At 45.7% G+C, this 23,249-nt stretch overlaps 1 protein-coding gene across 2 annotated transcripts in view; it reads left to right on the top strand.

Moving 5' to 3' along the window:
• Positions 1-23,249, top strand: part of SNX29 (sorting nexin 29) — a 478,886-nt gene that overhangs the window by 40,726 nt on the left and 414,911 nt on the right. For both annotated transcript variants that reach the window (XM_051847819.2, XM_008257737.4), the window contains exon 4: positions 22,205-22,329. In XM_051847819.2, coding sequence (XP_051703779.1) covers positions 22,205-22,329 — 125 coding nt within the window. The remainder of the gene's footprint in view (positions 1-22,204; positions 22,330-23,249) is intronic.

Here is a 23,249-nt window from a genome sequence, read left to right as displayed (position 1 = left end):
CTGCCTGTCAAAAAAAAAAAAATTTTTTTTTTGAACTCTACAGGAAGCTCAGAAACAAAACCAGCTGCCTTTTGATCTTTCCCACTGTTATTTCATAACTCAGTGGAAAACCGTCACATGTATTCCCCTGCACACATAAGAAACCTCGTGGCTTTTCTGGGGGGGCATTTTCCCTTTGAAATGTCTCAGTGTTTATCATGTGATTTATATCTTCAGTGTATCACAGATTTTTGACCAGCCTCTTATTAGTTTGAGGTGTTGACTGGATATTATAATTTTTAGCTTAATTTTTTTTAATTTTGAGAGGTGGTGAGACAGAGAAAAGAGGGAGAAGGAGGAGGCAGAGAGGGAGAGCTCTTAACCACTAGTTTACCCCTCAGATGCCTTCAGTGGCTGGACTGGGACAGACAAAAGCCAGGACTTCCATGTGGGAACTAAGTCCTGGTCTTCCATGTTGGAGGCGGGACTCCATATCACCATTGCCTCCTGAGGTGTGCATTAGGAGCTGTAGTTGGGAGCCAGAGCTGAGTGTAGAACCCAGGGACTCAGATGTGGGATTAGAGTATCTTAAGTGTGGCTCAGCTACTAGGCCTAATGCCTACCCCTGAACAATTCTTTTTTTTTTTTTTTTAAATTTTTATTATTTATTTAAAGGCAGAGTTACAGACAGAGGGAGAGACAGAGAGAAAGGTTCACTCCACAAATGGCTGCAATGGGTGGAGCTGCGCCGATCCGAAGCCAGGAGCCAGGGGCTTTTTCCCAGTCTCCCATAGGGATGCAGGAGCCCAAGGACTTGGGCCATCTTCTGCCTTCCCAGGCCACAGTAGAGCGCTGAATTGAAAGTGGAGTAGCCGGGTCTTGAACTAGCATCCGTATGGGATGCTGGCACCGTGGGTGGAGGATTACCTTACTGTGCCATGGCGCCGGCCCTGCAATTCTTGACATCTTGGGAGAAACTCCTGGAGTTCATTAATTTGATTTGCCGTTTCCTCTACCCTGAGATGTCTTTTCCTTTTTGAGTTTCCATAGTACATCATTCCACTTTGCATTCTCTTTTATGTTATTGTATTGAACAGAGGAATTGATTTGTTTTTGGAAAAGGACTTTTTAGCAAATGGTGAACTCTAGAGTATTTAAAAAAATCTTAACACATTCTCATGTCTGAGTTTCAATAACTGTTAATCTTGATTTAAAAATCATATATGGGGGCCAGTGCCGTGGCTCACTTGGTTAATCCTCCACCTGCGGCGCCAGCATCCCATATGGGCACTGGGTTCTAGTCCTGGTTGCTTCTCTTCCAGTCCAGCTCTCTGCTGTGGCCTGGGAAGGCAGTAGAAGATGGCCCAAGTGCTTGGATGCCTGCACCCTTGTGGGAGTCCAGGAGGAAGCACCTGGATCCTGGCTTCGGATCAGCATAGCTCCGGCCGTAGTGGCCATTTGGGGAGTGAACCAACAGAAGGAAGACCTTTCTCTCTGTCTCCTCTCTCACTGTCTAACTCTACCTGTGAAATAAAAAAAAAATCATATATGTAAAATTACTGAAATAAATGTTTACAATTATTTTATATTTAAAATTATAAAAATATATGAAAATTATTTAATTTTATATTTATATTTATTTGTTTTTATAAGATTATTCAAAATGCAGAGTTACAGAGAGAGAGGGATGGACACAGATCTTCCATCTGCTGGTCCACTCCTGAAATGGCCTCAACAGCCAGGACCCAAGCATTTGGGAACTCCTTTGCTGCTTTCTGAGGCACTTTCGCAGGGAGCTGGATCGAAGTGGATCAGCTGGGACTTGAACTGATGCCCATATGTGATGCGGGTGCTACTGGCGGTGGCTTAACCTGCTTTGCCGCCGTGCCGGCCCCTGTATTTGTATTTATTGGAGAAGTGCGTGTGAGGGGAGTGAGCATGAGCATGAGAGCTCCCACCTGTTGGTTCACTCTGCAGATGCCTGCAGTGTCCAGGGCTGGGCCGAGGCTGAAGCCGGGAGCAAAGAATTCAATCCAGGTCTCCCATATGGGTGGCAGGAGCTCAGTCACTGAGCCGTCACCACTGCCTGCCACGGTGTGCGTTAGCAGGAAACTAGAGTCAGAAGCTGGAGTCAAGGATCAAACCCAGATACTCTGATGGGGACATAGGCATCTCAACTCTAGGCCAAATGTCTGTTCTTGTCTTGAGTTTCCTGATAGATGCTGAGAGGCAGTGTTGTGTGTAGCGGCCCATAATAAACCTAATAGAAGCACCACCATCATCCTCATCCTCATCAGTGAGCCTGAAGTGTGAGCTTTGGTGTCAGACATGCTTACCTTCATGGCCACCCTGGCCATGTATCGCCAAGTACCAGCCATGAGGGTTTGCATTCACTTAGCTTCTCTAAAGCTTCTCTTGCACTACGGAAAATCAGAAGATCATAATGGTACCTGCTTTGCAGGCTGTCATGAGGACTGGCTGTAATAAAGCTTGTTTGGCACACTTAGTATGAGCTTAATAAGCTCTAAACATTTTCTGTTTATGACTAGCCATACCTGCGTTTTTGTGTAGTTACTGGACATTAAAGGTTAGAATGATGACTCATTAATGCCTCCATTCAACAGGTATTTATTTGTAGAACACTGCGTTGTCATTCAGGATGCAGCTGGGAAGAGATGGTGTGAGTCTGGGAGAGGGCCAGGTGAACCATCCTGGTGATCCGCAGTAGCAGGCAGAGGTGGCTGCAGGGTCGTTAGCAGTCCCATGGGTGTTGTGGGAATTACAGGCAGAGAGAGAAGCATATGTGAAGGCACAGGGACATGGGCAAGAATGGCGGGGTGCGTGGGAGAGTGTGCTGTGTGTGCAGTTTGCACCGTGTGTTGTGTGTGCTGCGTGTACTGTGAGCTCTGTGCGTGTTGTGCACATGGTGGTGCCACGTGTTATGAGGCTGGAGAGTGACTAGATTCTTCCTTGCTGTCATGGGGGAAGTACTTGAACTCTATTTGAGGCTGTTTTCCCTTTGAGTTTGGCCAGTGCAAAGCATTTTCTTTTTTTCTTTCTTTTTATAATTTTTTTTTTATTTGACAGGTAGAGTTATAGACAGTGAGAGAGAGACAGAGAAAAAGGTCTTCCTTCTGTTGGTTCACCCCGCAAATGACTGCCAAGGTGGGAACTGCGCCAATCCGAAGCCAGGAGCCAGGTGCTTCCTCCTGGTCTCCCACGCGGGTGCAGGGCCCAAGGACTTGGGCCATCCTTCACTGCCCCCCCGGGCCACAGCAGAGAGCTGGACTAGAAGAGGAGCAGCCGGGACTAGAACCCGGCTCCCATATGGGATACCGGCGCTGCAGGCGGAGGATTAGCCAAGTGAGCCATGGCGCCGGCCCCGAGTGTAACCATTTTCACAATTTTGGCCATGTCTGTGTACCCAGATGGACCAGAGGTTGCCTTCAGGTGGAATATTGATGTGCTGTGTATTCTATTCTCATAATTAGCACTGTCAGTGAAATCAGAGATGGCTGGGTTGGTTATATGTTCTCCTTGGCACATTAAGATGATTGCCATAGGAAGGTTCATCTGTGTTCCCCCTCAAATCACGTCATAGATGATGTGCACACACATGGTGTGGTGTGGGTAAGCACGTGAGAAAGACAGACAGTAAAACATCTTGGGAGGAGGCTAGCTTCTGCTCAGGGTGCATGGTGTGTGTGTGTGTGTGTGTGTGTGTGTGTGTGTGTGGTTAGATGGAGCCTGAGGGGGCCTAGCAGAGAGCCTGTGTGCTGTCCCCAAGCCTTCATGCTACGGTAGCTCAAAAACTACTGCCTTGTGAATTTTTACTGTTGGCAAGCTTGCATTTTCTCTGGTTCTTTGTTTTATTTTGGGGGGAAGGGAAAAATCCACTTTTCCTATCTCTTATCCTTTCCCTCCCCGTGGGTAACTTATGTTAACGACCGAGAATGGTTTGTCTCATACAATCATTTACAAATAGACGATGCATGTGTATATAGTCACAAATAACTTTTATTGCCATTGTCTTACAATAACTACAATTACACATAATGTTCTGCATTTTTCTTTTTGTTCTTGATGCTGCACTATCAAAACCCTCCCAGGCTGTCACTCTAATTCTTTTGTAAAGACTGCATTGTGTTGTCTGGGAAAGCACTGCTGTCTGTAGAGGAATGAAGAGCTTGTTTTCAGTTTGTACCGCACTGGACAGTGAAGCAGTAGACATCCTTGCGCATCTTTCCTTAGGTACTGAGGGGTTTATTTCCATGTTAAAAAGATTTATTTATTTATTTATTTGAAAGGCAGAGTTATGGGCAGCGGGGGGTGGGGTGGGTTGCAGGAGAGAGAATCTTCTACCCACTCCTTTGCTTCTCAAATGGCTTTAATGGCCAGGGCTGGGCTAGGAGGAAGCCAGGATCCTGGAAATCCATCCAGGTCCCCCACGTGGGTAGCAGCAGCTCAAGGACTTGGGCCATCTTCTGCTGCTTTCTCAGGCACAGTAGTAGGGAGCTGGATCAGAAATGGAGCAGCTGGTATGTGACTGGCGCTCATATGGGATTCCTGTGTTGTAGGTGGTGGTTTAACCCACTGTGCCTCAATGCTGGCCCCCCGATTTCCTTTTTTTTTTTAATTGATTTATTTATTTGAAAGTCAGAGTTACTCAGAGAGAGGAGAGGCAGAGAGAGAGAGAGAGAGAGAGAGAGAGAGAATGAATCTTCCATTTGCTGATTCACTCCCTGTTGGCCACAACGGCCGGAGCGGTGCCTTTTCGAAGCCAGAAGTCAGGAGCCAGGAGCCAGGAGCTTCTTCCGGGTCTCCAACGTAGGTGCAGGGGCCCAAGGACTTGGGCCATCTTTTACTGCTTTCCCAGGCCATAGTAGAGAGCTGGATTGGAAATGGAGCAGCCGGGACTCGAACTGACGCCCATATGGGATGCCGGCACTACAGGCAATGGCTTTGCCCACTATGCCACAGCACCAGCCCCTCTATTTCCTTTTTAAATTTTTACTTGAGAGAGAGAGAGAGAGAGAGAGAGAGAGGAGAGTCAGAGAGAGAGAGAGAGGATAGTCAGAGAGAGAAGGAAGAGAGGAGAGAACAGAGAGAGAGAGAGAGGGAGGGAGGGAGAGAGGCAGAGAGAGTTTTCCAGATGCCTGCATTGACCTGGCTGGGGGTCAAAGCTGGGAGCAAGAAACTCAATCCAAGTGTCCCATGTGTCTGGCAAGAGCCCACCTACTTGAGCCATCACTACTGCTTCCTCCCAAGGTCCCTATTGGCCGGAAGCTGGAGTCAGGACTCAGAACATAGAATTGAACCCAGGTACTCTGGTGTGGGATATGGGTCTCGTCCCTGCCAGGCCAAATGCCCACTTCCTGAGGATTTTATTTCTTTGCTATAGATTTCCAGGAGATGGGTTGCTGGGTCAAAGGAACAACTTCTAGTTTTCTTTTTTTTTTAAGATTTATTTATTTGAATAGTAGAGTTACAGAGTGGGTAGGGCTTCCAATTACTGGTTCACCCCCAAATGGTTGCTTCGGCCAGATCTGAAGCCAGGAGCCTGGCGCTTCTTCCGGGTCTCCCACATGGTTGCAAGGATTCAAGCACTTGGGTCATCTTTTGCTGCTTTCCCAGGCCATAGCAGAGAGCTAGATCAGAAGAGGACCAGCCAGGAGTTGAACCGGTGCCTATATGAGATGCCCGCACTGCAGGTGTAGGCTTAGCCCACTATGCCACAGTGCTGGCTCCACAACTTCAAGTTTTCTAAAAATTTCTGCCAGCAGTGCACAGACTGCCTTATTGTCTTCTTACGAACTCTAGTTTTAAGTGTTGTGAAGTTTCTTCAGCCTGAGAAGCGGTAGCTTGCTGTCACTCTAATTTGTATTTCCTTAATTGCTAGAGAATTTCAGCACTGTTAAAAATATGCAGCATATGTTAGTTGACTGTTTGGTTTTGCTCTTTTGTGCAGTGTTTCTGCATGCTGTTTGTCTGCTTTCTTATTGGGTTATTTGTCCCAGTGTCACTTTGTGAGAGCCCATTGTTTATAATAGTAAATAGCCTCTCATCTGTGCTCTGCACTACAAATATTGTTTTCAAATCTGTTTGTCCATTATCTTTGTAAGCATGAATCACGGTATTTATTCTAACACCATGCTGAAAATTTTTTGCATGGTCAAATGTCTTTTTACCCATCCATGTCCGTATCTACCTGTCAGTTTCCAGTTTATCTGTATTTAAGATTTCCGACAGCACTAGAGTGTGCATGTGGTCTTTTGATTTTTTTGGAAGATTTTTGTTGTTTACATTCCAGACTTCGATCCATCTGGAATTTGCTCATATGGTCTATATGGAGCGAGACAAAGATCCAATTTGAATTTCTTCCTGATAGTTGCTATGTTTCTTGCAGATCTTTTTTGGCTCTTTATCTCTTCTGTGGTGTAATTTCATTCCACTTATTTAGCACAGAGATGGGATGGTCTGGACCAAAGCATGCGAGACTCATTGAGAGCCCCGATTTGCTTCTCTGGTCCTGGTACGGCAAGCAGTGTGGGAGGCTGGCACCTGCTAGTGCTGTCGTGTGGAGAGAGGGCGAGGCCCAGCTCCACACCTTTGTTATCCTTGCTCTGGGGAAGTCCATCCAGACGGTGCTAGACGTAACAGAGAGGACATTGCCAGCAAAGCTGTTTTTCTTCCCTTTTCTCCTCTTCCTTCAAATGCCCAATAACTCAATAACTTGCTGTTTTGTTTTTAATTAACCTGAATGTACCCGAGCTGTCACTGCTGCCTGCCAGGGTCAGCACTGGCAGGAAGCTGGAAGCAAAAGCTGGAGCTGGAATCGAATTCAGATACTCTGGTGGGAATGTGGGCATCCTAACCGGTGTTATCATCTCTGGGCTAAACGTGTGCCCGTGTTTTTATTTTTGTAAGGTAAATTCTTTGAATTGGGATTACTTAGTCAAAGGGGATGACCATTTTAATAAAAAGAGGTGTGCAACAGGTTAAGCCATGGCTGGGGATGCCTGTGTGCATATTGGAGTGCCTGGGGTCGAGTCCCCATTCCACTTCTGATCCAGCTTCCTGCTAAAGTGCACCCCGGGAGGCAGGAGGTGGTGGTTGAGGTGCCACCCGTATGAGAGACCGGGGTGGGATTCATGGCTTGTGGCTTTGGCCAGAGCCAGCCCTGGCAGTTGTGGAGATTTGGGTAGTGAACTAGTAGATGGAAGAACTCTCTCTCCCTCCCCCCTCCCCACTCTGTTTTTCAAATACAGAAAAATGAATGAATAAGCATTAAACAAATGGGTAATGCCTGATCTTTTTGCAGACAGAGTAGCAATTGATATTTCCAATAGCAGTATCCTTTTGTATCCATTTGCCTATGCTCTTGTTTGCCTTGGGATTGTTTTTATTTATTTATTTTTAAAGATTTTATTTTTATGTATTTGAAAGGCAGAATGACAGAGAGAGAGAAGGAAAGACAGAGAGAGGTGATTTTTAAATCTTTAGTTCTAAATTTGTATCTTAGTGTTGCTACACTTTCTAGATACTGGTGAGGCGTTAAATCTTTCTGTATTTTGTCGGCCAGCTGCATTTCCTTCTTTTGTGGTTGGTTTGTTCCCCATCTTTGTTTTCCAGTTGTTGAGTTGCTTTTTTTTTGCTTCTCCATTTGTAGAACTCTTTATGTACTTTAAATATTCATCCTTTTTGTCTTATGTGCTATAAATATTTTATCCAGTTTGTCACTTAATGTTTCACTATATTTGTGATATCTTTTTCCCTGTAGACCATTTCTTTAAGTAAGCCATTCTTGTCCATCTGAATTGAAGTGCTACCATTATTTTATTTTTAAAATTTTACTTATTGTTATTTGAGAGTCAGAGAGGGGAGAGGGAGAGGTAGAGGGAAAAGGAGAGGGAAAGAGGGAGAGAGAGAAAGAGATCTCATCTGCTGATTCACTCTCCAAATAGATGCTGGGGAGCCAGGAACTCAATCCAAGTCTCCCATGTGGGTGGCAGAAACACAACCACTTGAGCCACCCCCTCAGTGTGCCAGGGGTACGTTAGCAGGAACCTGGAACTGGGAACAGAGCCTGGACTGGAACCCAGGAACTCTGCTACTGGATACCAGCAACCCAAGCACTGTCTTCCGAGATCAGACGAGATCGGGCGCGTTCAGGGTGGTGTGGCCGTAGACCCCAAGCACTATCTTAACTGCTGTGCCAAACCCCTCTTTCTTGTTATTTTATATGGAGTTTTCCATGTATATTTGGAGTTTTTGTAGGGGATTTCTATACTTTTCCATCAATTGGTATGTTTATCCCTAGCCTCACAGTAAGAATTTTATCAAATGCTTGCATTAAATAGGGAAGAATTGACATTTTATTGTAATCAGTTTTTTCCTATAGGAAAATTATGTTGCTATTTCTCCCCCCTCCGAACCCTTTTATTTAAGTGTATAAACTGCATGCATTTCATACATACAACTTTAGGAACATGGTGATTCTTCACACCAAACCTGCTCTCTTACCCAACTCCTACCTTTCTTCCTCCACTCTCTGCTATTCCCATTCTTTTTTTTTTTAATTTTTTTTTATTTGACAGATAAAGTTAGACAGTGAGAGAGAGAGACAGAGAGAAAGGTCTTCCTTCTGTTGGTTCACCCCCCAAATGGCCACTATGGCTGGAACTGCGCCCATCTGAAGCCAGGAGCCAGGTGCTTCCTCCCGGTCTCCCATGCGGGTGCAGGGGCCCAAGCACTTGGCCATCCCTCACTGCCTTCCTGGGCCACAGCAGAGTGCTGGACTGGAAGAGGAGCAACTGGGATCAGAACCCAGCGCCCATATGGGATGCCGGCGCCACAGGCGGAGGATTAACCAAGTGAGCCATGGTGCCGGCCCCCATTCTTATTTTTTACTAAAATCTATTTTCAATTAACCTTATACACGTAAGATTAACTCTATGCTAAGAGTTGAACAAATAGTATAAAAAAACCAGTGTTCCTCAACAGTCAAGATGAGCTATTCAAAGTCATTGCATCTCAAAGTGTCAATTTCACTTCTATAGATTATCTTTTAGATGTTCTGTTAGTTACCATAGATCAGCGAGAACATATGGTATTTGTCTTTTTGGGACTGGCTTATTTCACTAAGATGTTTTCAAGTTTCATCCATTTAGTTGCAAACAGGATTTCATTTTTAACTGCTGTGTAGTATTCCATGGTGTACAGCTCCCATAATTTCTTTATCCTGTCTTCAGGTGATGGACATTTGGGGTGATTCCATATCTTAGTTATTGTGAATTGAGGTATAGTAAACATGGGAGTACAGATAACTCTTTCATATGCTGATTTCATTTCCCTTGGGTAAATTCCCAGGAGTGGGATGGCCGGGTCACATGGTAGGTCTATATTCAGACCTCTGAGGGATCTCCATACCGTCTTCCACAGTGGCTCTACCGGTTTACATTTCCACCTTCAATGGATTAGGGTTCCTTTTCCCCATAAGCTCGCCAGCATTTGATGTTTGCTGATTTCTGTATGAAAGCCATTCTAAGTGAAGTGAAACCTCATTGTGGTTTTGATTTGCATTTCCCTGGTGGCTAGTGATCCTGAGCATTTTTTCATGTGTCTGTTAGCCGTTTGGATTTCCTATTTTGAAAAATGCCTGTTTTAGTCCTTTGCCCGTTTCTTAACTGGGTTATTTGTCTTGTTGTTGTTGAGTTTCTTGATCTCTTTATAGATTCTGGTTGTTAATCCTTTATTAGTTGCATAATTTGCAAATAATTTCTCTCATTCTGTTGGTTGCCTCTTAGCTTTGCTGAGTGTTTCTTTTGCAGTGTAGAAGCTTCTCATTTTGATGTAATCCCAGTTTTGGCTTCAATTGCCTGTGCCTCTGGGGTCTTTTCCAAGAAGTTTTTGCCCATGCCAATGTCTTGCAGGGTTTCCCCAATATTCTCTAATAATTTGATGGTATCAGGCCATAGATTTAGGTCTTTGATCCATTTTGAGTGGATTTTTGTGTAACATGTGGTAGGAGTCTTGCTTATAGGAGAGGCTGTTTTCTCAGTACTATTTGTGGAAGAGACTGTCCTGGCTCCAGGGATTGATTTTAGCTCCTTTGTCAAAGATATGTTGTTAGTAGATACATGTGTTGATTTCTGGCGTTTATTCTGTTTCATTGGATAATCCATCTGTTTTTGTACCACTACCAGTTGATTTGATTAAAACTTCCCTCTAGTATGTCTTGAAATCTGGTGGACTAGCACTGTGGCATGGGGGTTAAAGTCCTGGCCTGCAGCTCCGGCATCCCATATGGACACCAGTCTGAGTCCTGGCTGCTCCGCTTCCAATCCAGCTTTCTGCTGTGGCCTGGGAAAGCAGTAAAACTGGTAAAGCAGTAGAACATGGCCCGAGTCCTTGGGCCACTGCACCCACATGAGAGACTTGGAAGAAGTTCCTGGCTCCTGAACCCGCATAGGAGACTTGGAAGAAGGTCCTGGTTCCTGGCTTTGGATTGGTACAGGTTTGGCCATTGCAGCCATCTAGGGAGTGAAACCAGCAAATGGAAGACCTCTCTCTCTCTCTCTCTCTCTCTGCTTCTGCCTCTCTGTAACTCTCTTCTCAAGTAAATAAATAAATCTTAAAAAAAAAGAAATCTGGTACTGTAATGCCTCTGGCTTTTTTTTTTGTTGTATAAGATTCTTTTAGCTATTTGGGTCTCCTGTGTTTCCATATGAATTTCAGTGTTGTTTTTTCGTTGGTATTGTTGGTATTTTGATTGGTGTTACCTTGGATCTCTATTTTGCTTTCGGTAGTGTGGACATTTTGATTTTATTGATTCTTCTAATCCATGAACGTGGAAGATTTTTCCATTTTTTGTGCCTTCTTCTATTTCATTCCTTAATGTTTTGTAATTCTCATTGTAGAGATCTTTGATGTCCTTGGTTAAATTTTTTCCAAGGTATTTATTTTTCTTGCCACTATTGTGAATGCAATTGATCTTTGAATTTCTTTCTCAGTGGTGGCATTGTCTGTGTATACAAAGGCTATTGATTTTTGTGTGTTGATTTATATCTTGCCACTTTACCAAACTCTTGTATGAGTTCCAACAGTCTCTTTGGAGTCTTTTGGATCCCCTAAATATAGAATCATGTCATCTGCAAATAGGGATAGTTTGACTTCCTCCTTCCCAACTTGTATCCCTTCGATTTCTTTTTCTTGCCTAATGGCTCTGGGTGTAACTTCCAGATCTATATTGAATAGCAGTGGTGAGAGCGGGCATCCTTATCTGGTTCTAGATCTTGGTAGGAATGCTTCTCATTTCTCCCTATTCAATAGGATTCTGGTCATGTGTTTGTCATAGATTGCCTTGATTGTGTTGAGGACTGTTCCTTCTGTACCCAATTTGCTTAAGGTTTTCATCATGAAAGGGTATTGTAGTTTATCAAATGCTTTCTCTGTATCTATTGAAATACTCATATGGTTTTTGTTCTTCAGTTTGTTATGTGATGTATCACATTGATTGATTTGTGAATGTTGAACCATCCCTGCAGACCAGGGATAGATCCCACTTGATTTGGGTGCATGATCTGTCTGCTGAGTTTTTGGATTCATTTGGCTAATAATTTTGTTCAGGATTTTTGTGTCTGTGTTCATCAGGGAAATTGGTCTGTAGCTCTCTTTCTCTGTGTTGTATCTTTTCTTATTTAGGGATTAAGGTGATGCTGGCTTTATAGAAGGAGTTTGGAAGGATTCCCTCCCTTTCGGTTGTTTTGAATAGCTTGAGAAGAATTGGAGTTAGTTCTTTAAGTGTCTGGTAGAATTCAGCAATGAAGCCATCCTGTCCTGGGCATTTCTTTGTTGGAAGGATCTTTATTACTGATTCAATTTCTGTCTTGGTTATTGATCTGTTTAGGTTTTCTGTGTTTTCATGGCTCAATTTAGGTAGGTCGTGTGTGGCCAGGAATCTATTTCTTCTAGGTTTCCTGATTTGTTGGCATACAGCTCTTTGTATGTATCTTTGATGATCCTTTTTATTTCCGTGGTATCTGATGTTACCTTTCCTTATTCATCTCTAATTTTATTGATTTCGGTCTTCTCCCTGTTTCTTTCTTTCTTTTTTTTTTTTTTTTTCTTTTGTTAGTTGGACCAATGGTATGTTAATTTTGTTTATTTTTTTTTTTCAAAAAACCAGCTCTTTGTTTTGCTGATCTTTTGTGTTTTTTTCTTTTGTTACAATTTTGTTGATTTCTTATCTAATTTTAATTATTTATTTTATCCTACTAATTTTAGGTTTGGTTTGCTGTTGTTTTTCTAAATCCTTGAGATGCACTGATAGCTCATTTATTGGTGCCTTTTAATTTCTTGATGTAGGCACCAATTTCTATAAACTTTCCTCTTTTTAAAAAAACATTTATTTCTTTATTTGAAAGTTAGAGTTATACAGAGAGAGAAGTAGAGGCAGAGAGAGAGAGCTTCTTCCGGGTCTCCCATGAGGGTGCAGGGTACTAAGGATTTAGGCCATCTTGTACTGCTTTCCCAGGCCATAGCAAAGAGCAGGATCAGAAGAGGGGCAGCTGGGACATGAATTGGTGCCCATATGGATGCTGGCACTGCAGGTGGCGGCTTTACCCACTATGCCACAGAACCGGCCCCTAAACTTTCTTCTTAACACTGCTTTTGCTGTATCCCATAAGTGTTGATATGTTGTATTGTATTGTCATCTTCATTTATTTCTAGAATTTTTTTGATTTCTCTTTTGATTTCTTCTATGACCCACTGTTTATTCAAGAGCATATTGTTTAGTCTCTGTGTTTGCATATATTCTAGAGATTCTTGAGTTCTGATTTCCAGCTTCATACCATTGTGATCAGAGAAGAGGCATGGTATGATTTCTATTTTTTTTTTTTTTTTTTTGAATTTGCTGAGACTGCTTTATGACCCAGCATGTGGTCTATGCTAGAGAAAGTTTCATGCACTGGTGACAAGAATGTGTATTCTGTGCCTGTGGGATGGAAAGTTCTGTGGATATCTGTAAGGTCCAATTGGTCTACAGTGTCGATTGAGTCTTGTTTCCTTGCTGATTTTCTGTCTGGTTGATCTGTCCATTGCTGAAAATGGGGTACTGAATTACCCTATTACAATTGTATTGTAGTCTATGTAGTATATACATTTATAATAGTCACATCTTCTTGTGGAATTGATCCCTTAATTATTACATAGTGCCATTCTTTGTCTCTTTAATAGTTTTTGTATTAAATTCTATTAGGATGGCTACACAAACTCTTTTTTTTTTTTTTTTTTTTTTTGTTGGCATGGAATATCTTTTTTCATCCTTTTACCTTCAGTCTGTATGTATCTTTGTTGGTGAGATGTGTTTCTTGTAGGCAACAAATAGGTTTTGTTTTTTTTAATCCAGTCTGTATCTTTTAACTGGAGAGTTGAGGCCATTTACATTCGCATTTTTTCCATAAATATTCCTATTTTTTACTTTGGATTTCCTTTGTATTTTTACTAGAATATTTTCTGCCTTCACCTTCTTTCATAGTGATGCCCATGTTTCTTTATTTCTGTGTGTAGCATATCCTTACTCATCTTTTGTAAGGCTGGATGAGTGGTGACAAATTCTTTAAATTTCTTTTTGTTTAATTCTTTCAATTTGTATTTGTTTTGGAAGGTCTTTATTTCAACTTCATTCATAAATGAGAGCTTTGCAGGGTATGGTATTCTGGGTTGATAATTTTTTTTCTTTTTTTTTTTTTTTTAACTTATTTGACAGGTAGATTTAGACAATGAGAGAGAGAGACAAAGAGAAAAGTCTTTCTTCCATTCGTTCACTCCCCAAATGGCCGCTACATCCAGCGCTGCACCGATCCGACCAGTATTCATTCATGCTGCCACAAGAACCATACAGAGGATTTGTGCAGTCCTCCATGTGAGCACGGATCCTGCAGCAGTGACTCTCACCAGGGAATCAGGGAGCCCTGAGCATATCTCAATGCCCACAGTGACTGCCCAGAGACCCAGCCACACCCTGCACCCTTCCCATGTAGCCACAGTGTTTTCCCAGTCTCAGCACACAGGCTCTCACAGTCATGGGCACTCAGCCCCCTCTTAATTCTCCCAGCCAGACTCAGGTGTCTCCTCTTGGCTGGTGGGTGGGCTTGTGGACGCAAGCTGGCACAGCTGTTACGTATGTCCGAAATGGTGCCTGCCCTCCTTGGCCAGTTACAGGATGCCAGTGCCAGGTGGTTGGGGAAAGAGAAACATGCCCCCCTCTTTTTCCTCTAGGTTAGCAGGTACACTGTCCGCCACAGTGCTGCAAGTTGGACTCAAACCGGGCTCTTTCTGTAGCTTTATCGTTGGTGGCTTGGACTGCTACAGTCTGGTGTCACCTTACTCTCCAAAGCTTGTACTGTGGCTCTTGGCTGCTGGGGTCCTGAGTTGTGCGCGTATATGCCCTCCATGTAGATCCACAGTATCCCTCTAATTTGTATAGAGTTTCCTCTGCAGTTTTCTCCCTGAGATTGCACTTTCTCTACTTTTGTTTTTAAGCTCTCTTCCTCTAGACTAGAGCAGTAAGCTCCCTCCCTATTCCACCATCTTGGAATCTCCTGCATTTCTTTTGTTTTTAATATTTTACTGATATTATTGAATATTAAATTAATATTATTTATGTATTTATTTGAAAGGCAGAATTAGAGAGAGAGGGAGGGACAACAGGAGAGAGAGAGAGATCTTTCATCTGCTGATTCACTCCTCAAATGGCCTCAATAGCTGGCGCTGGGCCAGGCTGAAGCCAGGAGCCCAGAACTGCATCTGGGTCTCCCAAGTGGGTGGCAGGGGCTCAGGTACTTGGACTATCTTCTGTTGCTTTACAGGCACATTAGCAGAGATCTGGGTTGTATTGGAATCGCTAGGGCTTAAATCAGTGGTGCCCATATGGGATGCTGGCATTGCAGGCAGTAGCTTAACCTGCTTTGCCTACAATGCTAGCCACAAAGGCATTCTTCTATGCAGTTTCACATCTTGCTTATTTTTCTGTTTTCATTATGTGTTAAACATGTTGGCTTATCTTTATCTCCTGGTAAGTATCTTGAAGGGTAAATAGCCTTTGTGTACAGCTGTGCTCTCATTTGTTTAACCAGTTTTCCAAGCATTAAATATTTGGGCAGTGTCTAACTTTCCTTCATTGTAAATAGTATTTTTGAGCACTTGTATTCTTATATCTTGGTAAAATTTATAGAACAGCATTCTGGATTAATTTCTGCCAGTGAAGTTCATGAGAAAAACTTCATTTATAAAGCATAAATGGAGAGCGTGGCCCATCTCGCCAAATGATTGCCATGTCACAAGCTTGCTGTAGCAAGGCTGGTTGATTATTATCCGGTCTACACTCTGGGATACAGTTCACTGTTAACTGGCTGATTTTTCTGGCACAGTCTACTCCATTTCAGGTATGATTGGAGCTTTACAAATTAAGGATAATCCAGTTTATTTTTGTGATTGTGCTCAGTTTTATTAAAAATATACCAGTAAAACTGTAACAGAGTAGAAGAATCAATTTGAAATGCGCCCCCGCCGGGATGGCTTCAGGGCTCGAGCCCCTGCCACTCCCACGAGACCTAGATTGAGCTCCTGGCTCTGGGCTTTAGCCCAGTCTGGCCTGGCCTGGCCATTAGGGGCATTTGTGAAGGGAACCAGTGGATGTGAGTTCTCTCTCTGTTTCTCTCTTTCTCTTTCTTTGCCCCTCACATAAATAAATAATTTAAAAAAGAAATACACTCTTTTGTCACAAACATTTTGTCATACACATTCAGCATTTGTTACTGATCTTTTTTTTTTTCCCCTCATAAAAAGTGTGCAGGATTCTCTGGGATCTGATTATAAGTAAGTATGGCAGGTTAAGCGGTCTTGAAATACAGAACAAAGCCGTGGACATGCGTGCTCTCAGAACCTCAGCAGTGGCCAAGTTGAGCCCATGCGGCGTCCGGCTCAGGCCGGTGTTGGTGGGCGGGTGTGAATTCATTCTCCATTCATAATTCCTTTATCAGACTTTTACTAAGCACCATGAGGGAAGTGTTTTTCTTAAAAAACAGCTTCACTGGTATCTGATTTGCATAGCATGAAAGCCTGTTCCTTGTAGGTATAAAATCTGCTTTTTTTCTCTATAAATTTATAGTGTTGTGCAGCTGTCACCACAGTTGGGTTTTTGGGCCTCGCCTCACACCCGCCTCCCAGGTTTCCTTGTGCCAGTTTACAGTTGGTCCCTGAGGCCCAGACAACCTCTGATTTCTTTTCTTTGCCTGTTTTTATTTTTTTTTTAAGATTTTATTTATTTATTTAAGAGGTAGAGTTACAGACAGTGAGAGGAAGAGACAGAGAGAAAGGTCTTCCCCCTGTTGGTTCACTCCCCAGATGGCTGCAATGGCTGGAGCTGCGCCAACCCGAAGCCAGGGGCCAGGAGCTTCTTCCCGGTCTCCCACGTGGGTACTGGGGCCCAAGCACCTGGGCCGTCCTCCACCACTTTCTCAGGCCACAGCAGAGAGCCAGATGGGAAGAGGGGCAGCCGGGACTAGAACCGGCGCCCTCTGTGCCTGTTTATTGGTCTTTCCTGGACATTTCATGGCGTCATTCCAGTGTACAGGTCTTGGGTGTGGCTTCTTTCTTTTAATAGTGCCTTCTGGGTTATTCCATGTTGTGGTGTGTGTTAATACTTCATTCCTTTTCATGGTTGATTAGTGGGTGTCCCATGTTACGGATGTATGTTTTGTTTATCCATTCTTGTAGTGAAGAGCCATATGCATATACATTTGGAATGATTTTGTTGACGGTGCATTCAAAAACAAACTGAAACATACAGTGTCCCTGAAGTACCTCACTTAACGAGGAACATTTCTCATTCGTGAACCTGGAGTGGAAGTGTGACATGCTCAGACGCCCCGGAGGCAGCCAGCCCACCACAGTGGCCATGACAGCCTGGAGCAGAGAGCATTCTGGGAAGTAGTAAGGGGCTGTGCTGAGCAAACGAAGAGCAGGAATTATAGACCTGAACAGAGGTGGGGAGCAACGGCAAACCTTGGGGCGCCGTGGCTGCAAGTCAGGGCTGCCACCGTGTGCCCAGCACAAGCTGGAGCGCGGACGCGTGTGTTCGGATCAGTGTGTTCTCTGTGATTTACTGCTCTTAACTGACCTGCATTTAAATTCCACATTATACAAGCTCTCCTGAGGTGTAGCAAGTCCGTCCTCATGAGTTCCCTCACGGGAGGGACCATTTTTGGTACCATTCCCCATGAAAGCCAGGCGTCGAGGTCAGGGCAGGGGCAGCTCACAGCTAGGACGAGAGAGCCCGATGTGAAATCACTTACAGGGGGACACGTGCTGCAGCAGGAAGTAGGAAGCACTCGGGAAAGCTTCCTGGAGGAGGGGACACAAGATGAATCTGGAATAACCAGTTGATGCAAGCTCAGGTCAGACTGGGAGGCGGAAAGGTGACACAGGGAGGGTGCTAAGTACCGTGGCTGTCTGCAAGGCAGGTGTCCTAGTGATCTGGGTCTTTTTTTTTTTTTTTTTTTTTTTGCAGTGTTGTGACTGTGCTTCTGGGAAGTAGTACTGACGATGTAATCCAACACCTCGGGGGACTGGGTCGTGCTGTTCCCCTGCATTCTGTTCCCCTTGGGGGCTGGGCTTTAATCTAGAGCTGGCAGAGCAGTTACTGGTGTGTGTTTTGGAGTCAAACAACCTGACAGAGTTTATTAGATAGATACAACAGAGTTTATTGTATTTGCAGTTGATTTGTTTAAAAGTAGAGGCTTTGGTTAATTATGGGAACTCTAAACACAAGACAGGTCCCTGTTCTGGCTCCATTAGCGACTGTGGAATTTAGGTAGTTTTGGAGGGTGTTCCAGCTTTCAGAAAGCTGTCAAGTAGATGCCTGGGTGGAGGTGTAGAGTCACAAGCAGATGCACGTCTGATATTTAAGAGTGACAACTGGGGGCCGGCGCTGTGGCGCAGCAGGTAAAGCCACTGCCTGCAGTGCCAGGATCCCATAAGGCGCTGGCTTGAGTCTCGGCTGCTCCACTTCCGATCCAGCTCTCTGATATGGTCTGGGAAAGCAGTAGAAGATGGCTCGAGTCCTGGGGCCCCTGCACCCATGTGGGAGACCCAGAAGAAGTTCCAGGCTCCTGGCTTTGGATTGGCCCAGCTCTGGCTATTGCAGCCATTTGGGGAGTGAACCAGTGAATGGAAGACTTCTGTCTCTCTCTCTCTGCCTCTGTAACTCTGCCTTTCAAAAATATAATAATATATAAATATAAATAAATATAATTTATAAAAATAAATAAATAAATATTTTTTAAAGTGACATCTGCCCAGCAATGAGGATTATTCCCTTGTGTGTGTAGTGTCCTGAGACATATGATTCAAGGTTAATCTCTTCTGGAAGAGGACTTGTGCACATACTATCTACCAGGTATGGCCCAGTGCTGGAGCAGGGGAAGGATGAGAGAGGAGTTGGAAACTGAAGAGCAGTGTTAGGTTAGGGATGCCAGGTAGACTTCCTTCTGTGGAGGGCCAGCTTTGATCACTTGGCAGCGTTGAAGCATCCTTAGACCAGTTAAAGTTAGTAGTTTATTTGAGCAAAGTAAAGCAAAGCTAAAATGATTTGTGAATTGGGCAGTTCCCACACTCAGAGCACTTTTTTTTTTTTTTTTGAGAGGGGAGAAGAGAGAGAGAGAGAGAGAGAGAGAATGTTCTATTTGCTTGTTCACTCCCCAAATGGTTTCAGTGGTTGAGGTTGGGCCAGGCCAAAGCCAGGAGCCTGGAACTCCATCTGGGTCTCCCACATGGGTGGCAGGGGTCCAAGCACTTGGGCCACCTTCTGCTGCTTTCCCAGGCTCGTTATCAAGGAGTTTGATCCAAAATGGAACAGCCAGGATTCAAACTTGTGCTACTAAGGGATGCCAGTGTTGTAGGCTAGGGCTTAACCTGTGCGACAATGCCAGTCCCTGGAGTAGGTGGTTTTTGTTTTTTTTTTTTTGACAGGCAGAGTGGACAGTGAGAGAGAGAGACAGAAAGGTCTTCCTTTGCCGTTGGTTCATCCTCCAATGGCCGCCGCAACTGGCGCACCGCGCTGATCGGAAGGCAGGAGCCAGGTGCTTCTCCTGGTCTCCCATGCGGGTGCAGGGCCCAAGCACTTGGGCCATAGCAGAGAGCTGGCCTGGAAGAGGGGCAACCGGGACAGAATCCGGCGCCTCGACCAGGACTAGAACCCGGTGTGCCGGCGCCGCAAGGCGGAGGATTAGCCTAGTGAGCCGCGGTGCCAGCCCCTGGAGTAGGTTTTAAGAACTCCAACCAACAAGCTGATCTGACAGCATTTAGAGGGGAATAGGAGTTAAACACAGAAAACAACTTAATTGGCAACAGCCTAGTCAATGAACCAGGAAACTGATTACAGCTTAACTAGTTGACTGTTTATAGCCAAATTAGTTAACCAGCTACAGGGCCTGCAGCAAGCAGCCAAAGCTGAGTTACTGTGATTAAACTCTGTTGATGTGGTCTGTGGGGTCAGTTTTAGGTGCCCCATTCAAGTCCATGACCTCCCACAAACTTCACGGCAGCAGTGGCTTAGAAGGCAAGGATGTCCCGGGCCTGGAAGACAGCGACCAGGCCTGAGTGCTGTGTGCTTGCTGGTGTGGTGTTAGTGTTGTCTGCTACGGGCCCAGTGGCTTGAGTGAAGAGTGGGCGTGGGAATCAGAGGACTTTATCTTAGGATCTCAATGTTTGTGCGTGTGGTATGGGGTGTGCTAGAAATACCCTGGCTCAGCCCGGGGGAGGCAGAGACTGGAGTGTAGACATTGCTGCTTATCTTTTCCTCTCTCTCCTCTGGAGCTTTTTTTTAAATTCATTTTATATATTCATTTGAGAGGCAGAGAGAGAGAGAGAGCGAGCGAGCGAGAGAGCGAGAGCCTCTCTGCTCATTCACTCCCCAGATGCCTACAATGGCTGGAATCGAGCTGGGCCTGGCAGAAGCTGGGATTGGAGAATTCAGTCTACGTCTCTCATACGGGTGTCATGGACGCAGTCATTTGAGCCATCACAGCTCCCTCGCAGGGTCTGCATTGGCACGAGTCTGGAATGAGGAGCTCAGCTGGGAATGGAACCCATGCACTCTGACATGGGGCACGGGCAGGGTCTGAACCAGCATCCTGACTGCCAGGCCCAAAGCCCAGCCTGTTATTGCTGCTTACGATGTACTATCTTCAGGAGGTCTCTTTAATGTCCTTAAGCCTTAGTGTCGTCCAAGTTTGAAATGCAGATACTATCTTCCATGTCTGTATCATCATGTTGATGGGAGGAGCTAGGTATGAAAATGTTTTGCCACCCACAGAGTGATAAACACCTGCAGTGTTAGTACTTCAAGTGTGGGAGTGGGTGGAGCAGGAAATGCCTGCACTTAAGCAAGGTTGAGTCAGATGGTGGTGGCCTCAGGGCCTTGGCACTGGCCCATTCCACACAGCTTGCTGCATCTTGTCATATTCAGGTCACAACTCCAAGGTTACCAACGTTCGGCCACAGAATGTAATCCTGGCCCTGCCTCATCTCACCCACCACCTTATCCTGTTTTATTTTCTTCATAGTTTGAAGTGGCCTGGTTAGGGGCTGGCACTGTGGTATAGTAGGTAAAGCCACCACCTGTGACACTGGCATCTCATATGGGTGCTGGTTTGAAATCTGGCCACTCTGCCTCCAATCCAGCACCCTGCTAATGCACCTGGGAAAGCAGCAAAAGATGGTCCAAATGCTTGGTCCCCTGAACCCACAAGGGAGATCCAGAAGCTCCTGACTCCTGGCTTTGGCCTGGCCCAGCCCCGGCTGTTGTAATCATTTGGGGAGTGAACCAGCAGATGGAAGACCTCTCTCTCCCTCTCTGTCTCCTCCTTTCTCTGAGTAACTATGACTTTCAAATAAACAAATAAACAAATCTTAAAATAACAACATCAACAAACAAATAGCCTGGTCAGCATGTTTGTGTATCTCCCTCACTGAAAACTGTCCAGCTCCTGCGAGGGGGGGACTTGGCTGCCTCAGCCCCACCGTTGTACGCTCAGAGCCTAGAACAGTGTTTGGCACACAGGGGATCCTGAGGATTCCTCCCTCCCTCCCTCCCTCCCTTCATTTATTTGAAAGTCAGGATGAGAGAGAGAGAGAATCTTCCATCTACTGGTTTACTTCCCAATGGCTGTGGTAGCCAGGGCTGGGCCAGGCTGAAGCCAGAAGCTTCATCTGGGTCTCCCATGTGGGTGCAGGGGCCCAGGCACTTGGGCCATCTTCCACTGCTGTCCCCGGCACATTGGCAGGGAGCTGGATTGGAAATGGAGCAGCCGGGGCTCTACCTGGAGCCTGTATGGGATGCTGGCCCTGCAGATGGCGGCTTAACCCACTGTGGCACAGTACCAGCCCCGAGGATTTCTTAACGTGTGTGAATGAATGGAAGGGGCCCTGAGGGCACATACCCAGACCAGCAGAGGCCCGGAAGCACTGCCCGTCATTAAGATGCGAGTGTAGTGGCTGGGACCTCATCTCTGAGCAGATGTGTTCCCAAACCGCTCATTTCTTTGGTTATTGGGAAATAAATTCAATTAAGTGCACAGTAATTGTAACTTAATTGAAAATCCCATCAACTGTGGATCTGAGTTGACAATGTTATCTCATAACTAAATAAAGCACGGGAATCACAATTCATCCTTTTTCTTAGTGTATGTAACAGGCCATGAAATTACACAGCGCCAGCAGGCTGGGGAATTGAATTTCTGAAAGATAATCGTGTTCCGCAGACTACATGTGATATGAATTAGAGTTGAAGTCGGTGATTTGGGTTCAGTTAACACCCAGCCTCTCCGCATATCAAACTGATTTGTTTTTAAATTGACTTTTCCCCCCCTGCTGGCTGGCACCACTTCCCCTACCCTGTTGCTTCTGCATTGTCCTGCGCTGTCACAGCCCGATGAGCACGCCCCGTCTACTAGCCATGCCTGAGAGCTGTGACAGGGATGGGGGGTGGGGTGGGGGCTGTGAGCGGCCCGGGTGAGGGGCCGTGCAGGTGTCTCCTGTCTACCTGGCTGCTGAGGCTTGCACCTGGCCACTCCCTTGACTTCCCGGAAACACTGGGCCCGCCTGGGTGGTGTCTGCTCCCTCAGCAGGGTGGGTCACTAAGTCGTGGCGTCTCTTGCAGGGTGACCTGTCTGTGTGCCCAGTTTGAAGCTGTCCTGCAACATGGCTTGAAGAGGAGCCGAGGACTGGCGCTCACAGCGGCAGCCATCAAACAGGCCGCGGGCTTCGCCAGCAAAACCGAAACAGGTACTGCTCCTCCTGCTCGTCTCTCGCTTGCTGTTTTAATTAGTGGGTAAGGCAGGCATCGTGTGGCACTGATGTGTGTGTGTGTGTGCAGAAGTCCGTGTCTTATTTGTAGTGAGAAAAACAAATACTGCTCTTGTCTGGCACCTTCGTGTACATGAAGCATCCTTTGTGCGGAGTTCTCAGAGGCACGTGTTACAGTCTCCTCTGGGTTCGGCGGCCTGCGGCCCAGGTGCTTGTGTCACCAGTGTGGCGTGGCAGTTGCTGGGAAATTAACATTTTGCTTTAAGTCTATGCATGGGAAGCACATGGCATTTCACAATTGAACGTCTCATGCGTAAAACAGCGAAAGAAAGCCCACAGGTCTCCGAGCTTAGAAGTGTTGTTGATAGTAATGTGAGTTACCGCACACTTGTCTCTCGACAGCCCCACGGGCAGTAGGCGCCCCTCTGGCCCCCGTTCTACAGGCCTGGAAACCATTTCCTGTGATGGGCTGTCAATCTGAAGCTTGGAAGTGTGTTATTCCCCAACCCCTTCTGGGGCAGGGTCTTTGCCACCCCGAGTTCCTGAAGCCGCGCTGTCACGGTGATGTCAGTGTTAGTGTGGAGAAAGGTGGGGGGTGGGGCTGTGGTGTGCTGCGTCTTCTCCAGCAGGTCAGCCCTCCCTGTGTCTGGAGCAGGCGTCTCTGCCAGGCCCCAGGTGCCTCCCCTGCCCTGCCCTGCCCTCCCCCCTTCTCCTCTCCCCCCCCTTCTCCTCTTCCCTTCCTTCTTCCCTCCCCTCCCTTCTCCTCCCTTCTCCCCTCTCTTCTCTCCCCTTCCCCTCCCCTCCCCTCCGCAAACCCTTGGTTCAGGCACAGGTAACCCTGGCTCTGGAGTCAGCTGCCACGGCAAGTCTCGAGTGACCTTGGGAGCGTTCCCGTGGAG

Source organism: Oryctolagus cuniculus, chromosome 19 (genome assembly GCF_964237555.1).
Source record: "Oryctolagus cuniculus chromosome 19, mOryCun1.1, whole genome shotgun sequence".
Lineage (NCBI taxonomy): Eukaryota > Metazoa > Chordata > Mammalia > Lagomorpha > Leporidae > Oryctolagus > Oryctolagus cuniculus.
Note: the sequence above shows the minus strand (reverse complement) of the source record. Positions and strands in the feature narration are given on the sequence as shown.